This window comes from Daldinia decipiens (assembly GCF_022478715.1).
Source record: "Daldinia decipiens strain CBS 113046 unplaced genomic scaffold F4813scaffold_56, whole genome shotgun sequence".
Lineage (NCBI taxonomy): Eukaryota > Fungi > Ascomycota > Sordariomycetes > Xylariales > Hypoxylaceae > Daldinia > Daldinia decipiens.
The window spans coordinates 1-20,566 of NW_026054599.1; the positions used below are offsets into that span (position 1 = coordinate 1).

Below are 20,566 nucleotides of genomic sequence, written 5' to 3' on the forward strand. Positions count from 1 at the left end.
AAATAGGTGTGTGCGACCATAAATGGTACTTATACTAAGAATATGATCACATGATCAGGATCAAGGTCACCTGATACACCAGCACCAGTTCAATAATTTCATACTTACCTTTTATAGGTACCTAAGCTATACCTCGATAATGTAGTAAGTAACAACAAAGCCTTGATGGTTAAGGAATTCGACGAGCTAATAACTAAGGTGGAATGAATGAGACATACATAATAGATTTCAACAGTTCAATCTGAAAACCTTGCAAGTTCTCGTGAAAATTAACCATATAAAATGATTGGATTAGTAGGTCCTTATCTACCCTAGGTAATCTATAATCAAGGGAGAAGCTCGTCCTCGTATAATAAGCTATGAAAAATTAAGCATCCAGCATATAACTACCCACAATTTGTAGAATTCAAGCCAGCATCACTATGTTTGTACCGGAGTTTACCTCTTTTCAAAGATCCGTCGTAACTTCCCGCTTCTGGGTGGATATGTAACGGTGCAATCATGCCTGGGTATCTGCATACTATTGATGATCAGATATGCATCCATACCCGGCCACTTGCATATAGGGGTCTTGCATCATCCATAAGAAGTCTTACTCTGGAACCACTGAGACCCCAGAGCAAAGATCTTACGGTGCATGAACGTTTCAGTCACAGATAAGCCCGTAGTTATTCGCTTAATGGCAGAGTTGCTTTCTCAAGTATCTCCCATCATGACGCCTTCGATATACTATCAACTGAAGTAGTAGTATTGTCAGGATTCTAGATGAGACCCCTAAAACAAAGACCATGTTTAGTATGTATAGACATATATCCTCGCAGATAGATTAGAGCTCCTCGCGGAACAACGAAGTTGTTTCCTTACTGTTTAGTTCCACCTCGTGACAAGTATTTTATATTTTATGTGTAGTTTTAAAGCGACTGTATCGAGACCCCTGCATCCATCCACACTTCACGTATTCAGTGGCACCTTGCTCACACAACACGACACGCGCTTAGAAAAATCGTACTGATCGCCAACAAGGTTGCCATCATTTCCCTGCCTCTTGAATTGCCGCCGCCCCATATAATACTGAGAGATGATAGCTGGAGAGATAGGCATACCCTTGTGAGAACTGGCCTGGTCGAGTATCAACAACCTAGACCGGATGGAGTATTTGAACTTCACTAGGCTCACGCTAGAACTACCATACAGCTTCAACCCCCCGAAAGCCAGCATGTGGTGAGCGAGGTCGCATTCAGAAAAGGCCGATAAATTCATCTATTGTTACACTTTAAATTGCGCTATCAAGTCACTGACGAGAAAATCATGTTATGCAATAGAAAAAGCCTACGTATCGCCGATGGGTAGCAACTTTAGCTACTACGGACTTTAAACTATTATCGCCGCCGTCTTAAATTTCATCTATTTATCCGCGACTTCGGACGCAGAAATCATTAACTACCATGTATAGAAATCATCTATTCTTCTATTGCAGTTTTACATATTTGGTTCGGTACATGAGAGCAATCATGGCTCGATGCAACTTATCAAAAAGCAGTGAGACGGGTGGTTCTAGCTCTAACGTTATATGCTATGTAATTAAGATATAGGTAAACGTACTTATATTCTTATGTGCTTGAAGAGACATAATCGGCTGGATAGGGTGTGCATATTTGATTGGCTAAGACTCTTGTTTACTTTACCCCTTTTAATTATTTTATTGCCGACCACAAGTCGTCGACGAAGCTCCAACGTTTCCTATACAACGATATGACTTAGTCAATCTAACTCGGAACTCCTTCTATTCCCTTCGGATTTCCCAATGCCCCTGGAAAAACATTTTGTAACACCCTTTATTTGGATATCGTATTTGCGCACCTCTTCTAACTTCCCTGTCTTAGCCACTATCGAATCTAGTGCATCCGTTCTGGATAGTCCTGCGCAATGATGTTGCTGAAATATCTTTTAACTCAACTTCTTTATAGCGGTGCTACTTGTATCTCAGGTGACCCAGCTTCTACTCTCCTTCTTAGCCCCTGACCCTACGGTCTGCTTAGATCATAGGGGAAATCAGCCATGATGGCAGCCGCAGCGAAGTGAAACATATGCTTTGTATTTACAATTTGCAAAGGAGACTTACCTACTAGCAAATTTTAAACCGAATAGTCCGGTGCCGATTGTGTGGTAGAGCGAACAAAGGCTAATATTCGCAAATACAAACGCATACTTTGTTCCATTTCCAAGAGACAGCTTTGGTAATTCAAAGAGTTGAGCTACGATCAAGTTTCGTTCTTGTGTAGCCTAGCATTATACAAAACTCCCCTACCCTCTTACGCACTAGATCCTTCAAAGTTCATATCGGAACTCCCTATTCTGCAAATCTGTTAGGTCTAAAAACTCGTGGTTCTCTTCGGGCCTATAAGTCCCATCAAGCACCGCTTTTTCCTGTTCTCGCTGCTTATTCCGTCTATCCAATACCCACCGCATCACTACTAGGTCAATAGTAATAAGGACATAGATAATACAAATTGAAATCTTAGCTGGGAGGTAGCGTGGCGCGTCCCGAGCTTGGAACGTTTGCGGTGAGATGATATTGCCAACGGTGTAAGCGATCGTCCCTATGCAAGCGACCGTAATTTTCTTCATTGATCCTGCCACGTTCGAGCTCTGAAGCCCAAGAATTGTGGTCCAGCCAATTGGAATACCACCGCTCGTATAGTAGCCGACCAAAGCAGGCACCCGTTCAGTCGTAGCCATCAGTATAGCACCAACTATCGCAGGGATATGACCAGCAATACAAAAGTACAGCCTCTGTCTCATCTTCATCGCGCCATACGTAAGGCCTATTAACGCTACCACCTCCCAGGCGCCCAGTGGAGTTACCAATAACAAAGATTCTTCGCTAGAGTAGCCCATACCCTTCACCAAAATATTCCCGAAGGATGTAGCGATTGAGTTAGGGATGTTGGCCGCAAAAATCCAGAATGCGTATAGCCAAGTCATCGTGTCAGTTAACGCTTCTTTCACCTGGTCCCATTTGAAAGTTTGCGACCCGATGCCCTGTTCATTATGCCTAATACGTTCGAGGTGAAGCCCCTTTTGCTCCTTGTCAAGGAATCCCGCAACGGCGGGGGAATCTGGCATAACGAACCAAAACGCAATTCCAATGGCTGCGGTGAGTAGACCTAGAAATAAGAAGATAATTTGCCAGCCCTTTAAGGCTGCGTTTGGGTCTTTTCCTACATGTGTGGCCACGCCATACGCGAAAAACCCTCCAAACATCTGCGCTGCTCCGCACATGGAGAACCATATACCTACACGAAAGGCCTGTTCCTCTTTCGTGTACCATTGAGAGGTAAATAACACCCATGCCGGCACCACGGCTGCCTCCAAAACTCCAAGAAAAAACCGACACACCAATAACCCGGCATAGTTCTTGCAAGCTGCAAGGCAGGCTAGAGTTGCACCCCAGAATGTCACATTGATTGAAGTGTACTTAGCAAGAGGGAATAGTTGTATCAAACGAATTGTCGGGAACTCAAAGGCGAGCTGGCCGAAGAAGAAGATAGACGCTACCCAGTTAAACTCATTACCTTTGAGTCCAATAGATTCTGTTATGCCGGTAACACTGGCATAGGAGATGGCAGTCTTATCGATATACTGGAGGAAGTCTGCTATACGTTAGTAAAAGGCCCCCTGATACATGTGGCTTTGCGTCCTTTCTAGCATAGCTCAGAAAAAATAGAAAGGAGGGCAAGTATGGTGATCGTAGTCACATACAGACTATGCAAATTAGCGGCATGATATGCCAGTCGATACGCCTAACGAGTCTTCCATGAACTTCAGGATCAACAACCTGATGTACGCCGCCAGTTTCCTTCAGAAGTTCCAGAGCTGCATCGGCACCGGACTTGAAGGTTTTATGTACGCCAACCGAAGCAGACTTTGTCGCATGCTCCTCTGAGCTCGATTTGGCTTGAGCCGAGCCATTGGCTACTTCCGGCGCCAGGACATCTCTATCTTTTGTGTATGAATCAGCCATCTCGACCATGAACACGATTGAATCGTCGGGACTAGTTTAGGATCGTGGGAAATAGTAAAATTAACACAATCTAAGAAAAGGTTCAGCTCGTCAAACGTCACCATAATAAGATAGATTACCCACATTGATTTCATGCTGTGCAATGATATAGCATAATTCTCCAAGCACGTCATTTGAGGGCTGATGATGCCACGAGGCTGACAAGGATTACAAGCAGCCAATTTGCCAATCACGACGAGCTAGTATTTAACGACAGAGTCTAGAATACATGAATATCGAAATACAAAGTTATCAAAATTCTGGTAACTGCAAACCCTTCCCATCTTATTACTTATGATAATTGATTCTTAATATTAGACGCAATATTTAGGTAGTATTTAATATCTTTTTGAGAACCAACAACATAAAAGATTAATTACCGACAAGCAACAGGGAGACTTCTATACAAGTTATCCACGTTGTCTTAGTCTTCAATGTGGCGTCATTCTTTAGGGAACCTCCCTGAAATAAATAGTAACGCCTATATGTTATACATATCCAACTGAGTCATTATACGTGCTATGCACCGCCTAACAAAGATGCGTTACTGATCGATTTCTGACGAGCATGGATGCTACTATCAAGTGCCTGGCCAAAGAAAGGGATATCATCAGTCATCTTAGTTATGCAATTAGGTTGTTATTGCTGTTCTTGGTGAATAAGACTCAGGATTAGCTGTGTATAAATGTGCCTAGATCTCTTCGTTAGGAATTGAGGAGGTGTATTAAACCAAAAGGATAGATTTAGGCTGTCACTAACGCCTCCTATTCACCCCTGAAAATACGCTGGAAGCATCGAAGAACTTCAAGATGATCGTTAATAAAACCCTCGTATTTAAGAAGATCTTAGATGGGCTACTGGTGTCTGCATCGCACTTCGTAGTTGAGGGCCGGCCCATTCGGTCTCGATACCGTGCTAGGAGGCGGTGCTATAGTCGAGGTATTACCTGTGTCACTAAATCCATACTTGAGAATACGTATGCGCGACGCCAATATCCCTATGTTCAGTGATTCCTGTATTACAGATAACGCCATGACAAGTATTGATATTGGCAGTATCCTAAGCTCCAATAACAGCCGGTTTTTCCCTAGCGATGCCATCTACATGGAGCTGCCCTTTCCACAATACGCTTCTCTCGCCCCTCAGGAACTCCAAGGCGCTATCAAGATTGACAGTAATTATGATTTAGACTACGTTATATTAAAGCCTATCTCCTTTACTTAAACTTATTCTAAGAACTAACCCTCCCTTAATCGAGCTTTTCTCGGGGTTTTTAAGAGAAGAGTCACTGGCGTTCATCATTCATAATAGACTACTTCACCGGTCCGCTTGGCGGGATCGGGCTGACAGCCTTTTCACCATTATACAAAATTGGCCAGCCCAAGAAGGGAGATATCATATTCGTCAGTTCCGCCGCCGGTGCCGTCGATTCTGTGGTCGGGCAGCTAGCTAAGCGTGAGGGTTTGATGGTGATTGGGTCCGTGGGATCCGACGAGAAGCTGGACTTCTTTATAGTTGAATCCGTCGTCGAAGCCTGACTCACTCACAATAAGGAGAAGCCGATGGAGGCTCTAGCGCAACTCGCACAGAAGGGGTTCGATACCTACTACGAGAATGCTGGCGGCTCGCACTTGGAAGCAGCGCTTCGGCACATCCGTGCGAGAGGCGGCGTAATAGTGTGCGGCGTGATTGAGGGTACAACACTTCGTTCGAGGAAAGCTATGGTGTGAAGAATGCGTTTGAGATTTTCTTCAAGCGATTGGCATTGACTGGGTTCATTGTAACTGATGAAGATTTCGGCCCGGCGTACTTCCAGCAACATCAGGAGACCCTGCAGAAGTGGATTGCGGAGTGTAGCTTCAAAGTCAAGCTTCACATCATCCACGGTATCGACAACGCACCTGAAAGCTTCAAAGAACTATATCAGAGTAAAAACTTCGGCAAAGCCCTGGTTAAGATCAAGGGGTAAACTCCACCTTCACTCTTGGTTTATGGTTCGTGCCTAAGAACGTGGATATGTACTCTGGTTAGGGGAGATAGCTTCACAAACTAGGATTGATAGTAATGATTCAACGCTCTTAACTTACTACCTAGGTCTAATATAACTATCACGGCGTTAACTAGGAATTATGTCGTAAATCCTGCCGTTCATTTTTCACGCTGGCTTCATGGATGTTCTAACGGAACCATATTGTTCCCCCTGCTTCGCCCCCAATGCGCATTAAAGAGGAAGGGCAATCACATGATGGACATATTACACCAACTACAAGCATACTTGTGTCGTAGAATAAAATAAAATAAACACGCGTCAAGCGGTCACCTGAACCCAGAGTCCCAGACACGTCATCGGCTGTACGCCCCGATTTCTGGCTCCAGGGGCTTAGGTTTTACCTGCTCCCCTGTTTGTATCATTCCGCGCTTGCTTGATACAGTATAGGGCTCGTCGGCCAAAGCCACACCGTACGCGTTGTTGTCCCGCTTGTGCAGCGGAGCGAATTACGGCTTCTACACAAGCCCGTGCAGCCGTGTAAGTAGATGACGCAGGAAGCCGTTGACTTTTAGTATTACTTGTGATACAGTGGGAAATAAAATAAAGAGTGATGATTATGTGTTTATTGGCTACCTAGGTAATTTACTATGAAGACAACTTAGCCAAGGTAAGCACAAATAGGTAACTGAACAAGCCTAGGACCAAGTATTGAAGGCAATTATAGGTTCTCAGAGGATTATGGGTTTCTCCATCCCCAATACTTCGGTGCAACGCATATTGGAACTTCGGTATTGCAACTTTAACAGGTACACATACAACACTCGACTTTACTGAGGTATTTAGTTAGTCATGAAAATCATTTCCCATCCTTATCGAACTTAGATGCAACTCCACTGTAATTGTCCATCTCAAGGTATAACCCCCTAAGAAAGGAAATATGACATGAAGACTAAGGTACGGCCGATAGAGGCTAGACTGGTCAACTCATTTTGCTTTAAGAGGATAGTGAAACCTCAAACTCAAGATGAATTACCAGTTGCAGCTTCACGCCATCCATAAGTCCATCCCCCCTGGACCACAACGCCAAACATCAAAATCCGGCTCTAGAATAGAACTAGCTTAGGTGGTGATATTTTCGAATCGTATCAGTACAACGACGGAGGTGACTCAGTTTTCTAGATCTGGGGAGTAAAAGGCGTCTGGGGATTAAGATCATTCGGGCTCTCCAGAGTAGATTCGTTGACCTCAAATATGGACAGCCGAAAAGAATTAAATAATACAAAGAGAATTAAAGTAACGTCAAGACCGTTGCAATGGGGGGATTATATTATGTAACGATTGTTATGGTCCGAACTGCAATTTATCCTTACGCATTTCCAGGGATTGTAGGGTAAACTAGATCATGTTAACGTCTGCAACAGGTAAGAGGTAAAAATGAAAAATGAAAACTTACACCATGCGCATGTAGCGATGATCGCATACAGACATACCAAAATGAGACCCTCAAGCCAATGGCTCTTCCCATCACCGATCAAATAGTTGACTAGGAGGACGGAAACGAAAAGAACAATAACCTGGAACGTATCGAAAGCTAGGGTCATCTCCTGGTTACCCATACCCCAACCGATAATAATAAGGAGTGGGATGAGAAGAAGGGCGACCTGCATAGACGATCCAATAGCGACACCAATAGCGAGATCCATCTTGTCCTTAATGGCAACAGTAACGGCGGTTGCGTGCTCGCAGGCATTGCCGACGATCGGGAGGAGAATAAGACCGACGAATTCCTCACTGACGGCACCTGTCGAAGTAATGGCCTCGATACCACTAACCATACCCTCCGCGCAGAGCGCAATGATAACGGTAGCACCGATGAGGGTAGCAAAAGCGACGGCGAAGCTAAGCTGAGGTCCTTCTTCCTCATCGTCGTCCACGTGCCCGAGAGGGTTCATCATTATCTCGCTGAGTTTGCCCTCCTCGTCGTGAACACCGGCGTGGGTAGCTCCAGCACCTGCTCTCGCAATGCCGGAAGCAACAGCACCCTCCGGGAGACCCTTCTTAAAGATCGGCTTGCTTGCAACTTTCTGGCTTTCCTCGTTGAACAACGTCACGTGAGTTTTCATCTGGAAGAAAAGATACGAGGCATATACGATTAGTAGGATAAGCGCAACGCCGTGAGATAGGCTCGGGACGGCATTGGGGCTTAGCTGGATAGAACCCTCATTTAGATCGTCGGTATGTGCGAAGACGGTGGGTACGATAAGACTTCCTACGGCCAGAGCCAGTAGACTGGCAGCAGTCTGGGCTACGGTGGTATTGAAGTATTGCTCTCGACGGTTGATGCCGCCGCAGAAGAAGCAGAAGCCTAGGACAAGAAGTAGGTTGGATAGAATACTGCCGACTAGAGACGTCTGTACAACCTTGATCTGATTCTTTGTGAGAGCGATGATGGCCACAATCAGCTCAACAGCATTACTTGTTCAAATTAGCACATTTCAACCCTATTCTTCTATGGGACATTTATACTTACCCAAAAGACGCGTTTATTAGTCCTCCAAGAACTTCTCCAGTTCGCATCGCAATCTCTTCAGTAGCATTGCTTAGCATCGCAGCGAGAGGCACGATGGCGACGAAGTTGACACCGAATACAACTCTACCGTCAAAGTTCAGAAAGTGTAGAGCAATACCCGCAGGCGCAGCGAGTACGAGTATATTGATCGGAGAACCGAAAAATACGCGCTGGATTTGATTTCGAACGGTGAATGGCTCGGCAGGTTCGATATGCTTGAAGAAACCGCCGGTGTTCGTCTTCTTGGGCTTCTCGTCCTCTTCAAAAATTTCGGGCTTGGTTGAGGTATTTTCCTGGGCACCACGATGTCGCACACTATTACTATCGAGATCATTTCCAACAGTCGTCGCCTGTGATACAAATGTCTCGCCCTGATCCGCATGGTCAACCGCGTGGCTACCTTCTAGCTCCTTACTATTCCGTGCCGACTGGTTGACGGGCGTTAGAAGACGACCTGGCGCGCTTGTAGATGGTCCTAGGTGCGCTATATCGCCATCACCGGTTGATATTCCTCGCTCAGCTGCATCTATCGTACTTGATCGCTTCGGTGCTCCATAGGCTATGTGTCTAAACGGATTAAAGCGAGCACTGCCGCCGGAATCGCGCCGACTCATACGATGGGCCTTAGCCTTGATTTTTCTCATATTCACTGTATTCCAATCCATGAAGTAAGTATGCGTCCAATAATACGGGGTTAGTTTTGTTATCAGCTTGCTCGGCTTGCGCTGCTGGCTTTGCGGTACTGCGCAAGTAAAGACTAAAAGGAAAACATAAACGGGATAAAATGAAGCTTATGTGGCTATTGAAGACAAAATCAATGCCTTTATGCTAACAGCTGATGCTTGGTGTTGTTTTTGGCGAGAAACGTGGCAGAGCAAAGTAAGAATAGATTCGAGGCAGTAGCGTAAGCCGTACAAATAGGCAGGTCGAATTTCTGATAGATAGAGTGAAGCATGCTTGACGCTAAAATTGTAGCGTAGAAATCCTGACGGAAGAGTCGAAGAATGACAAGTTCGTCACTAGGTGAATAGTTGGTGACAATGATGGAATAGGAGTAGACCATAATATCCATGATTATCGAGTCGCCACCTTCACCTATCAATAATAATAAATGAGGTTTAAACAGTCAATTGCTTTGACTCCGCAAGTAATTTGTGCCTTTATCTTTGTGATCATTGATCATATCGCCCTGCTCTGCCGCGTTCTTTGTCCACGCCTAAACTGAAAGGCGTACGAGGCCTTTTTTTAGGTTTCAATTCCAACGCAACAAAGATTAACTTACATTCGTCGCCCATCTTGAAGAGGCTCTCTCGATGTCGGCTTCAGCCTTCTTAAAATATGGGTACTCGCGGTAGGCAGGCTCTACGGCTGCCTTGTAAAGACGATTGGGGGCCGTTTATGGGGTTTGGTAGACGTATCTCGGCAATCGGCTCGCCTTTTTATCAATTTGGAAAGGTACGCCTTCGAGCGTGTAATTCTATAGCCTCTGCTATTGGACGTGACCCTTTAGTACCTAGGCAAGCTCTATAATCGAGTCTTTTTGATAGATCTAGAGTAATCCGGGGAAATCGTATCAAGAATTCTTGGTGGCGTCTAATATTGTTGTTATTTTGTTAGACCGCAAGATGGCGGCGAGGACTCCAGAATAGAAATAAAAGAGTTAAATATGGTATAACTTAATGGGGAACGAGCGTTAAGAAGACCAAGATGTTGTGTTCGTCGTCGCTGAGGGAACCCTTGATGGCAAGGCAGACTTAATAATAATGGCTTAAACAACTGGAAAAACCAAAGCGGACGCGATAAATCTTGTAAAGGAAATCCCTTTATTCAATAGTATTAATGTTAGGGGGTACAAGATGTAGGTACATGCAGCCAGGGTTGTATGGAATTAATGTCCCGGCATATTATGTACCTAAGGTACCTACAAGGTACATCTATGTAGAGATTGGTGCATTATTGATGTCTTTCTCCACAGCAGGACAGTACATATATACTTAGATGTTCTAATCAGATTATGCACGATACATTAGGTAGGTACCTATGTATGTATATCCATGTAGGCCGCACAACTTAAGGCGAATTGAAGTACGTTGTAAATTCCGGGAGGCCTCAGTTGCATCGTAGAAGCGCTGGCTGCTACGTAGGTATGTATAGGATCCCATTTTATATTTGCTCTTTACATGTTCAATTGGACCTTATGCTATACCAGTTTTGCCTGTTTACATATTTGATATCCATATTTATTAAGATGTAGTCTCAGTTTTAAATCAAGCTCATGAAGAAATGGCGCTTAGGAATCAAGCTTTAAGGTCTAGCAGCCCCACAAAACATAGCGCCAATGTGTTGATGTATCTAGCAGGGGTAGTTGTGTACTTTAAGTATTTCTGTTGAAGCTGTACATATTTAACTAACCTAGATGTTTTACATACATTCCTGTTTTTGTCACCTCTTAAATTTCCGCTGCAGATACGCAGAAGCGACGACAAGCCATTCGCAAAACAAATGCGTAATTCGCAAATAACTCTCACATGGAAACATCCAACGACTACTTCTGGAATCATGATTCCCGTCCGAAACATGGTATCCATACGTGGCAGTCGGCCAGTTTCAAGGTTTTGAAATGTTTCACAAGCTTTCCCAGACGTACCTACCTCTATTAGCTGTCTTTGACGTGGGTGGCCATACTTTCACGTCCCGGCCGACGCATAATGACGCTAAGCGGCAAGAGCCTAAAATCGCCAACGCTAAAGAGCTTTGGTCAATTTGAGGTCATCAACTTTTACATCTACCTATGTAGACTCACTCACTACCAAGTTTTTATGGCAAGCATCATCAACATTGTCTCCTCCAAGACCCAAAATTATACAACACGTCCCAATCGACGAATTCACTGGGAATATCGCTTCACGTCCCTTGCATAAAAAACTCGGGCTGTAAATCTTGAAGCATCAATTCCTCCAATCTACGGCGAATTCTCGAAGTTAACCCCTGATTAACATTTAAGCCACGCGCACGAGTCAGCTTATTGCAACCAAACGAATCCGAGCGTAGATATTGGGCACTTTAGGCTTACGCTACTATAGTTATTTTTATAGGGTACGTGGTAATTGGGTGGGTAGGCTTCTTATTAGTGAGAGAAGAAACCGCCCGTAAGTACGTAGGTTAACTAGTAGAATGGTGAAGTTACTACATAGTACATACGAAATAGCCTTCTCAGGAGTCGGGATAAAGGGGATAGCGTAACCTCAATAGTTGTCTGTCGATGGTGTGTTACATTTTCAAGAAGATTGGGTGTATTACCCTTAAAACATGATATAAAAAGTTCCTTCCACCCTCAACCCCCATTTCCAATGCATTGGCATGGTAAAAATTCATGTAAAAAAGCCTACCCGACATCCATTCACTGCGCATAATAGGATGCACCACAGCGCGGCCTCGCAAAGGTGCCTGATATTGTCCCCGTGCTACCCATATGTTTTCAACGTACATAATGCATCCGGAAGAACCCAAGAGGACCTGGTGCCTTACATACGAGCAGGGCGAAGCCAGTTGCAGTAGCTATATAGTGGATAGCGAATTAACAACTAACATGAGGTAGTGCCGGGGAAAGTACGAGTCCTAAAGATCCTATTGCTGCGCCAAGTCGTTTTCGGAGACTAACCTGTCATGATCAACTTCTCACCGCTTATCAACTCCCACGGCTATTCTAGAAGCTTAGTTCTGCATATACGCATGTAAGCATATATAGCAAGGTTATATTTATTTCTATTGATTACAGAAGAGGTCAAACAAGGGAGGAGGTATTACATTATGTGATATAAGCACCTGTTCCCTGGCGCGAGACACTGCCATTTCGTGATGGGGTGACATGTAGGTCTGAATGATTAATACCTCGACAAGCTTCCGGGAGGTAACCAAATTCTTCTGGATATCTCAGGAAGAATTGGACAGGAGACTTTCCTCCCTTTTCGTGCCTAGTCTACCGAGAAAGGTGCATTGGATCGCAAGACTAACACTACTTAGGCTGTAATTTCTTAATATTGAATACTTCCTCGCCTAAAGAGCAGTGAGCCTGCTAAGTTAGGCACCGGTCTGGGATTAGCAACGGTACCTAGCTCTGTGTTGCCCCCAAGAACGAGGGTTGGAATATTAGCATCGGGTACGGTATCGGGTCCGAGTGATGCTCCAGCCATAGGTGTACCAGTCACTCCCTTCTCCAGCGTTTCTTTGTAGAACCCATCAAGGGCATTTGAATCGTTACAGAACGCTTCAAGTTTGTCCTTAAGAGCCTCGGGCTCCCCAAGACCATAACCCGCTGGGTCCTTGGGACCGCTTGTCACGGTGGTATTTAATGGCTCAGGTGGTGCTCGAGGCGCAAAGAGCGCGGGCCTGAACATTGGCGATGCAATAGGCGTGGGCTCGACTAAACCATAATTCGTGTATGCACTCGCACTCGCACTCGCAAGACGAGAAATGCGGTCGTTTGGCGCTGCCTCGGGTCGCGCTTGGGTGGGTTGGGAAACTGCCGCCCGATTACAGCATAGCCTATTTGCTAGAATTAAAAAATCGCCCTCATCGGTAATCTGTACTAATGTCATGCCTGAGCGATGGATATATTGGGAGTACTTGAAATTAGGCCTGCCCCAAGAATAGCTAACATCTACGTTGCTTGGAAAATTGGAGGCAGCCTCAACGTCAAGGACATAGTCGAACTTTCGCAGCAAAGCCTTTTGATAGTAGAACTTGCCTGGCTGTGTTTGTGGCCCGAAAGAGTTAGGGTCGTAGTATGTTATAGGACGCTGGGTGGGAGGCGGTAGTGTAAGCTTGATACGGTAGGGTCTCCGGAATGGATTAACTTCTGTAATACGACATGCCTCTGCAATTGGTACCTCAATAAGGCGGAGGCCGTGCTGCGCTGCAATTGCAGCCCAAGATTTGAGGGCATCTTCGATGAGCTTCGCCGTGACATTCATCCAATCAATACGAATGTGGTAGCAATTGTCGGGATTATGAAGTCTATCGTAATGCAGATTGATCCTCTCTGGGCGGTAAGACTTTTTCCGATGATCGACGTCGTATTTCATCATTTTGCTAAGAACAACCTTGGGCCTCTTTCCGCCCGTCGTCCCCAAAGTAGGTGTCGTACTACCCGAGACTGGCGAGTTTTCTTCATGAATTGATAATGGTCTTTGTACTGCTACTTGATTGGGTCGAGGCGAGTCCTTTAACGGGTTCTCTGACAGAGGCGTAGAGGGGACAGATACATCTCGTCTTCTCGCGTTAAACCAACCCTGTGTATGGGGTTTCGCATATTCGCCAGCAATCTGATAAAAGAATTGGCCGTCACGGAAGGGGTGCCTCCTCTCGACGTGGATGAAAATCCCGCGGTCACGATCCTTCTTTGCGTCTCTGCTAGCATCCCTATCCTTATCTCTGGACTTATCGTCTTCAAGGACCATTAGAGAATTTCCAAGCTCAACCGCCTCTTCTCGACTCTCGAGATCTTCAAAGTTATCAAGCAGCCAGGTCGTCATATCTGATCCAATAAAACAGTAATAGTGGATCCGAAAATGCCATCGCCGTGTTTGCATTCGAATTCCACCTAGTTCGACTGGCTGTTGGATTGCTTCGGCCAGGGCAGCGACGTTGAAATTGGATTTTGAAAAGCGTTCTTTGTTAGACACCAAGCCTTTACGATTCATCGATTCGATATTCTCGAATAGTGGCAACGTCTCCACCTCGGCAGCAATTACTACAGAAGGGTCTTCAGTTTTGTAGACAATATCGAGAGGGTTAGGAACTCGCTTCCTCGCACCGGAACTTTGAAATTGGCGTTCCGAAGGTGATAAGAACCGATGTCGTTGCCAGAGTTGAGCTAGTCTTTTAATGCCCTCCAAGCGCACTTCCTCCTCATCATCTTCATTCCGTGCTACTGGAGCTGAGGGTGTCCGGGGATACATTGGTATGAGCACGAAACGAGCCCGCCAAAATCTGAGGTTTTCTGTCATCTCGTCCGTGTGCCCGGCAAGATACGAATCTATATAATTCCAATTGCGCTCAGGTTTCGGGGTCATAATATCAACATTGACGGTATGGTATGTGTCGTCGAGTAGGGTCTGAATAGCGGGTCTATATAGGGACGGCTGGTCGATTTGCGACAATGACTCGGTCGGTTTCCGTACGTAGATGTTAACTTCAACTTCGGTGCCGTTAACACACGAAAGTTGATGAATCGTGTTCCCAATGCTCATGAAGATACTTGTCCCATCGCTGACAGTCTTGTCTATCGAGAAGACATCCGCTATTCTCACGGCCTTTTGATCAAACGCCTTAGCTACCGATGGGCCGATCACTACTTGAAACCCATGCGCAAACCGGGCACTAACGAGTTCTCGCAAAAATTCTACACGTGACCTAGGCTGATCCGTAGCTTCATCTTCTACTTCTTGGGATATGTTGTAGGGCTGTCGTTGGTATTCGGTATTGAACTGTGCTTGCGTTGGGAAGTATTCTGTAGTCAAGGGGACAGCCGCAGGGTATGATAGGGACTTCCATTTCATAACTTTCATCTCGGATGGTCGTGGGAACACGTGCTGCCACCGGCTAAACAAAATTGAATCGTCGACCTTGTTCACATTCGGATTCGATGGATTAAGAACAACTAGCCATGGTGCCATAGCGGTAGTGGGCGAGAGCGTAGAGGGTAATTCCGGCACCCCTCCTGCTCGTAACTTCGAATTATACAGCTTTTTCTGATCCTCTTCTCTAAGAGCGTTTGAATATCTCAAGTCTCGATCATCAGGTCGTGCGCTTCTAGCAACAGGCGTAGCTGGTATCTGGCCAGATCTTAGTGTACTGATGGGATCAAGGGTTTGTATAGGGTTTCTGATTTGGATAGGGCGGCTTGGTGTTGCTTGCGTAAAGTCCATCGTGGAGTCTGATTGATCGATGGTCTGTAGGATGCTCCCGGTGTTTGTTGCCTTGGAAGAGCTCGGCCGTGCTGTAGATTTAATGGGTGTCATGGGGGTTACTCTAGGGGTTGAAGGTGTTTGGAGTCCGGGGCTAGGAGCTTCCGTTCTAGTAACGTTCTCCGTTCTCAACTCAGCTGTCGCTAGTTTAGGGGCTGCGATACCAAATCCGCGCTGGCCAAGACTAATCTGTCTCATGAACTTTGGCGGTCGTGGTGGTGCCGGCTTAGGTTGAGTTGTGGAGTTACGCCGGGAAACATCAGTAGATACAAAGCTCCCCAATCCAACCCTGCTCGATGATGCCACACTTGAAGAGAGCCCGGTCGACGACCCAGCTATTCTACTCTCTCCCACTGAAGTACCGAATAGGTTAACATCTTCTATCAACCTACCTGTGCTTTCTTCTAGTTCCCGATATGGACAGTTCGGGGGTAAGGGCCGATGCGCCGGAAGCCGAGCTCTGGCTTCGTCGAAATTCTGTAGGTACTTCCATAATAACGTTTCTCCAGCCTTTGTCAACTTGTCCGGGATGAACTTGAGGAAACCATAGACGGGCTCAAACAATGTTTCGGGTACCTTCCGATTCCCTATAGACGTCGATATACGACTGTCGCTACTTAAAAGTCTTTTTTCGCTTTCGAACTTGCCGATCGTACTTGGATAGGCAGAATCAGCGTGTAAAGGTATAGTCTCGATCTCGTTAGTCTCAAGCACGCTCCTCATCTGGAGGTCGTAGAGTCTACATCGAATCGTAAAATCATCTTGACAGTCGCTGGGGGACTGGCTCGAGGCAGATAAGGTAATACCTTGAAAGGATAAAGTCTCTTCCGACTTCCCAGTCCAGTAGGAGATGTGTAGCCACTGGGGCACTGCAAAGGCCCACTCGTCAGTATACAGCGTAGAACTTGCCGAATCAACGCGGCTGGCCAAGTCAGCTGCCTTCGTGGGAGATACCGATTCGCTTAAAGTCGTATAACTACTGGCCAGGAGCGTAGGTTGCTTCGGCGTGCTCTCTGGACTCCTGGTCGGCCGGGGTTGCGATCTTTGGTGCGCCTCGAGGAAATGAGGATTTCGATAACGAAACAAAGGGACAGAATGCAGCGGTATGTTCGGAATACATATTAGGTCGATACCAATTCCATTGCCAACTAGGGCTTCTGTCGTCCGACGCAAGGACTCGTATTCGACTTCGAAGACACCCGGACCTGGACTAATGACCACTATGGAAATGCCGGTCCGCAGAAGGTCCCGATCTATATAATCATGCGCATACAAAGAAGACGCTAAGTTGATGGCTTCGAGGAAATTTCCGTACATAGCTAGAGAGGACACTGCTTTAATCTTACCAGAGGAAGCGCCCTTCACTGAGGAATCCTCGGGGGTATCCATGTCATGGCCCATGGCATCTCGGTGGTGAAGACTAATATCACGACGGAAGACGTTAAACTCCATCTTCAGTTGATGCAATATCTTAGTCCACTCGCCACTGGACATCTCGCTCACGACAACGCGGTAGAAATCCTTAAATGGGCGCCTCTCTCCGGACGTTTGAAATCCAGTATAATAATCATTGCCAAGAGCTGAGTTTGCAAACTCAGTGGTCAACCCAGTGTCATACTCAACCCTCGCAAAAAGTACAATACTGACAAGATGCTTTACTTGCATCAAAGCCCATTTCTTGAAGAGAGCTGGCAAGAATCCGTTCACAACCTTGTAGAACATGATCTCACCTGAACCATCAGAGTCAAAGTCCCACATTTCTCGTGCCATCTGTATGAATAACACGTATCGGGCACATTCGCTACGGAATATTGGGCGGGTGTTGCGGCTGAAAAAGGCAGAGTGGACCTTGCGACCTTCGACGAAGACGGTACTGACGGTTGCTTTAACGGTCCCCAGGAAGTATACTACTTGGCCTTTATATACAGTCCGATCTGTTAAATCGGAGACTGCAAGTCTCCACATGTCTGCACGGGACAGGTACATATCTTTAAAGGTGAGCTCAACATGAGAGGCTTCGATGGCAGGGGAAAGGCTGTCGACCGGGGCGAGTACCACTTGGGTTCCTTTTCTCATATTGAAGGCGACACCAATCTGTTTCGAGACGTACACCTCTATATTAGGATGCCTAGCTTTCAGCTCCTTGGGCATATCCTTTGCGACAAAGACATATCTTCGGTCAGCATCAACCTCGGACTTGGAAACGTCATCGCTTGGGTTAGTAGCCGTGAATGCTCGGTAATAAGACGGCTGCCTCGAAGTACTATATTGGGACCCCTGCATCCTGTCCTGGTCGGATTTTATGGGAGCGATGGACATCAAGGTTCCGGACTGCACAGCCCCTCCAAACAGGTCAAGGTTTAGGAGGACCTCATCACTAATGATGGACTCATTGATAGTGACGCAGCAGATTCGTTCGCTTATTCGCCTGGAATGCGACTGTTCTCGAGGGGTGGAACGAATAGAGACATTATCTGGGGATAGGGGGGGGTCGATCGAAGTCCTGTCGAAGCTGGACTTGCTGAATTGTCGCAGATGAGAAGTCCATTGAGTAGCTCGACGTGGCGCCGAGGGCGAAGGAGCGGCATTCCGAGACATTGTGCCTCTATTATCCAATATCAAATATATCGAGACGCATCATTGCGGAAAGACGAGTTTAGGACACCGGTAAGAAGTTGCAGCGACGCCGCAGAAAATGATGAGAGTTTTACAAGTGGAGGTTTACATTAAATACGTCAGGAAATACGTTAGGAAACCTAAAGCTGCCCCCCGCATAGTAATGTCGGCAGTATCGGTGGCTTCCCTAAAATAATCTGACCGCTTTCCTTTTTTGCGAACCAAACAGTACGTACCTGCATTACCACGGGCTCCAGGTACCTGTAAGAAGTATTGACCTCCATTTTCGGGGAACGTGGAATTTTCACTCTTCACTCGTGTGCACCTTAACATCCTCCATATGATCCAGTTCAGCACCTGCACTATTCGACAAGGCAGCATGGAAATATTTTATGGTTGTGTGATATAGATTATCTGGCTACCTAGGTACGTTAGGTACTTAAACCACCTATACCTGTCTAAGTCATAACGAGGTCATCAAGAGGACAATCCCGTTCAACAACCTGGCTCTTCATTTTATCCATGACGACTTTCCAGGTCAATTCCATTAACCTATCCGCGAGTGCATCGTCCTGCGCCAACTTACTTCCCGGCTCCGGCACAGCTGGCGGACAAATATATTGGCCCGACTCCCCTGTGTATGTCGCCGCAAACATGGTTGATACGGCTCCTTGGAATTGATCCTTTTTAAAAGGCTCGAGGCCGACAGCCATCGCGTACCCGCCCAGGGGGAAAGGTTCAAAGATGTCTTCCTTGCTCATCTTTGTACTCACGAATCCCGGATGGGTCGCATTCATGAGTATGTTGGGATGACCCGCGTTCGTCACCTTCCGAGCAAAATATCTAGCGTATAGGATAGCCGCAAGTTTGCTACGTCCGTATTGTGCATTAGGACCGAGGTCGCGGTTCAACTCTTCTAGGCTCTCAAATTCTGTGTCGCTGGGCGTTGATTGGTGCATGTTGCTCGCCTGGTTGGATATGCGAACAATATTACCTTTCTCTGCGGTCTGCTTCATTAGTGGAAGTAAGCGAGATGTGAGGATCACATGGCCAATATGATTAACGGCCATGTGTCTATCGACGCCATAGTCTGTGAGCTGATAGGTCATAATCCCCCGTCCTGCGTTGTTTATCAGAATATCCAGTCTGTCGCTGTCCTTCGTGATCTCTTCGGCCATCTCTTTTACTCTCTCCCAATCTGATAAGTCGCACTGCATCCACTTGGTTCTATCTGCTACCTCTTGGCCCAGATCCTTTGCGATGGCTTCCTCAGCGCCCTCTACAACATCTTCGGATATGGAAAGGATATAAACTTTAGCAACGTTGTGCTTCAGTAGTGTATAAGTACAACCATAGCCAATACCTTCGCTCCCGCCTGTAATGACGGCAACCTTTCCCGTCAGATCAGGAACTTGGTCCAAACTGAATGGGTGAGTTGTAATATCATGAGCCTTGCCACCGAAGTTTTCTCCGATAGTATTCTAACGACAGTGTCAATTAACTAAAAGCCTCCAGAGTTCTCTATTCCTAGTATTGAAGGAGATAGGCATTATGCAGCCATCCATAAGCCATGAAGACATACCTTGATGGCCTTCATACCCTCTAACAGTATCCCCTGTCTCGACGTAGCTTGTCGAGCAGCCCACGTCGAAAATGTTGCCAAACTCGAACTGGTTCTCAGTGAATAGATCAGAGAGTGGCTCAAACGATACACGACGGGACGGACCGGAGAGGTTCGGGAGAGCACACCGCCAAACATGTGTAAGGAAGCCTGCATTTGAATATAAACAGTTTTTTATAGGAGTATTTGCAAATCACGATATATCACGCCTGGTCGACTGGCCTTTCTAAATGATACCAGCCAGTCTCGTAGAGAAGACTAGTTTACCCTCTATGAGCATTACTAGGTATTTACAAGCCGTCATAGATCCCCATTTTGTGGTCATCGATACTATTTTGTTGGTGTCTTTATATGTTTCGCTTCACCATGACGTGCTGATTCGGTACTGTCGTCAATCCTACGTCACAAATGTAGCGCAGTGTCAGTCCAGCTTACCATAACAATACATCTCGTCTTGTTCAATCTTATGTAACTAACAGATATGATATTATTTCGAACGATGTCATTAGGTAGATAATAGCTCTTACAGTTGAATAGACTCCAATGGCCATACTACTAACCTAGTTAACGTTTTATTCCCGTTCGGATGCACAGACCATCACCTCCGAGTGTTTCTTCGGTCTCCGTCTACAGTGGGTATCCAAAGTGACCCTTGAAATGCTTTGTATTGCACGACGGTAGATTAGTTGGAGAACGAAAAACAGCAAAAATTAAATATGCAGTGCCACCGTGTTCTGAT

The 20,566-nt window shown here is 46.0% G+C and overlaps 5 protein-coding genes across 5 annotated transcripts; 1 reads left to right on the forward strand and 4 right to left on the reverse strand.

Moving 5' to 3' along the window:
- Nucleotides 1-2,328: 2,328 nt before the first annotated feature.
- On the reverse strand, nt 2,329-4,024 carry F4813DRAFT_400492 (MFS general substrate transporter; the record flags this gene model as incomplete). The annotated part of the gene is made up of 2 exons (XM_049248274.1): nt 2,329-3,653; nt 3,763-4,024. The coding sequence occupies 2 exons, from the start codon at nt 4,022-4,024 to the stop codon at nt 2,329-2,331; spliced, it is 1,587 nt and encodes a 528-aa protein (XP_049094880.1).
- A 1,071-nt stretch (nt 4,025-5,095) lies between these two features.
- F4813DRAFT_394167 (uncharacterized protein) lies at nt 5,096-6,032 on the forward strand (the record flags this gene model as incomplete). Its single annotated transcript, XM_049247523.1, has 4 exons — nt 5,096-5,237; nt 5,375-5,532; nt 5,617-5,733; nt 5,796-6,032. The coding sequence occupies 4 exons, from the start codon at nt 5,096-5,098 to the stop codon at nt 6,030-6,032; spliced, it is 654 nt and encodes a 217-aa protein (XP_049094881.1).
- A 1,387-nt stretch (nt 6,033-7,419) lies between these two features.
- F4813DRAFT_394168 (Calcium/proton exchanger) lies at nt 7,420-9,266 on the reverse strand (the record flags this gene model as incomplete). The annotated part of the gene is made up of 3 exons (XM_049247524.1): nt 7,420-7,448; nt 7,507-8,528; nt 8,584-9,266. The coding sequence occupies 3 exons, from the start codon at nt 9,264-9,266 to the stop codon at nt 7,420-7,422; spliced, it is 1,734 nt and encodes a 577-aa protein (XP_049094882.1).
- Nucleotides 9,267-12,340: 3,074 nt separating this feature from the next.
- On the reverse strand, nt 12,341-18,314 carry F4813DRAFT_286571 (vacuolar membrane-associated protein IML1). Its single transcript, XM_049240553.1, has 2 exons — nt 12,430-18,314; nt 12,341-12,342 (listed from the first exon to the last, which is right to left on the reverse strand). Exon 1 carries the CDS (start codon nt 18,186-18,188, stop codon nt 12,657-12,659), a length of 5,532 nt encoding a protein of 1,843 aa, XP_049094883.1. The 5' UTR covers nt 18,189-18,314; the 3' UTR covers nt 12,341-12,342; nt 12,430-12,656.
- Nucleotides 18,315-18,374: 60 nt separating this feature from the next.
- Nucleotides 18,375-20,373, reverse strand: F4813DRAFT_376332 (retinol dehydrogenase 12). The gene is made up of 3 exons (XM_049245106.1): nt 19,715-20,373; nt 18,680-19,636; nt 18,375-18,632 (listed from the first exon to the last, which is right to left on the reverse strand). The coding sequence occupies exons 1-3, from the start codon at nt 19,784-19,786 to the stop codon at nt 18,597-18,599; spliced, it is 1,065 nt and encodes a 354-aa protein (XP_049094884.1). The 5' UTR covers nt 19,787-20,373; the 3' UTR covers nt 18,375-18,596.
- Between the last annotated feature and the right edge of the window lie 193 nt (nt 20,374-20,566).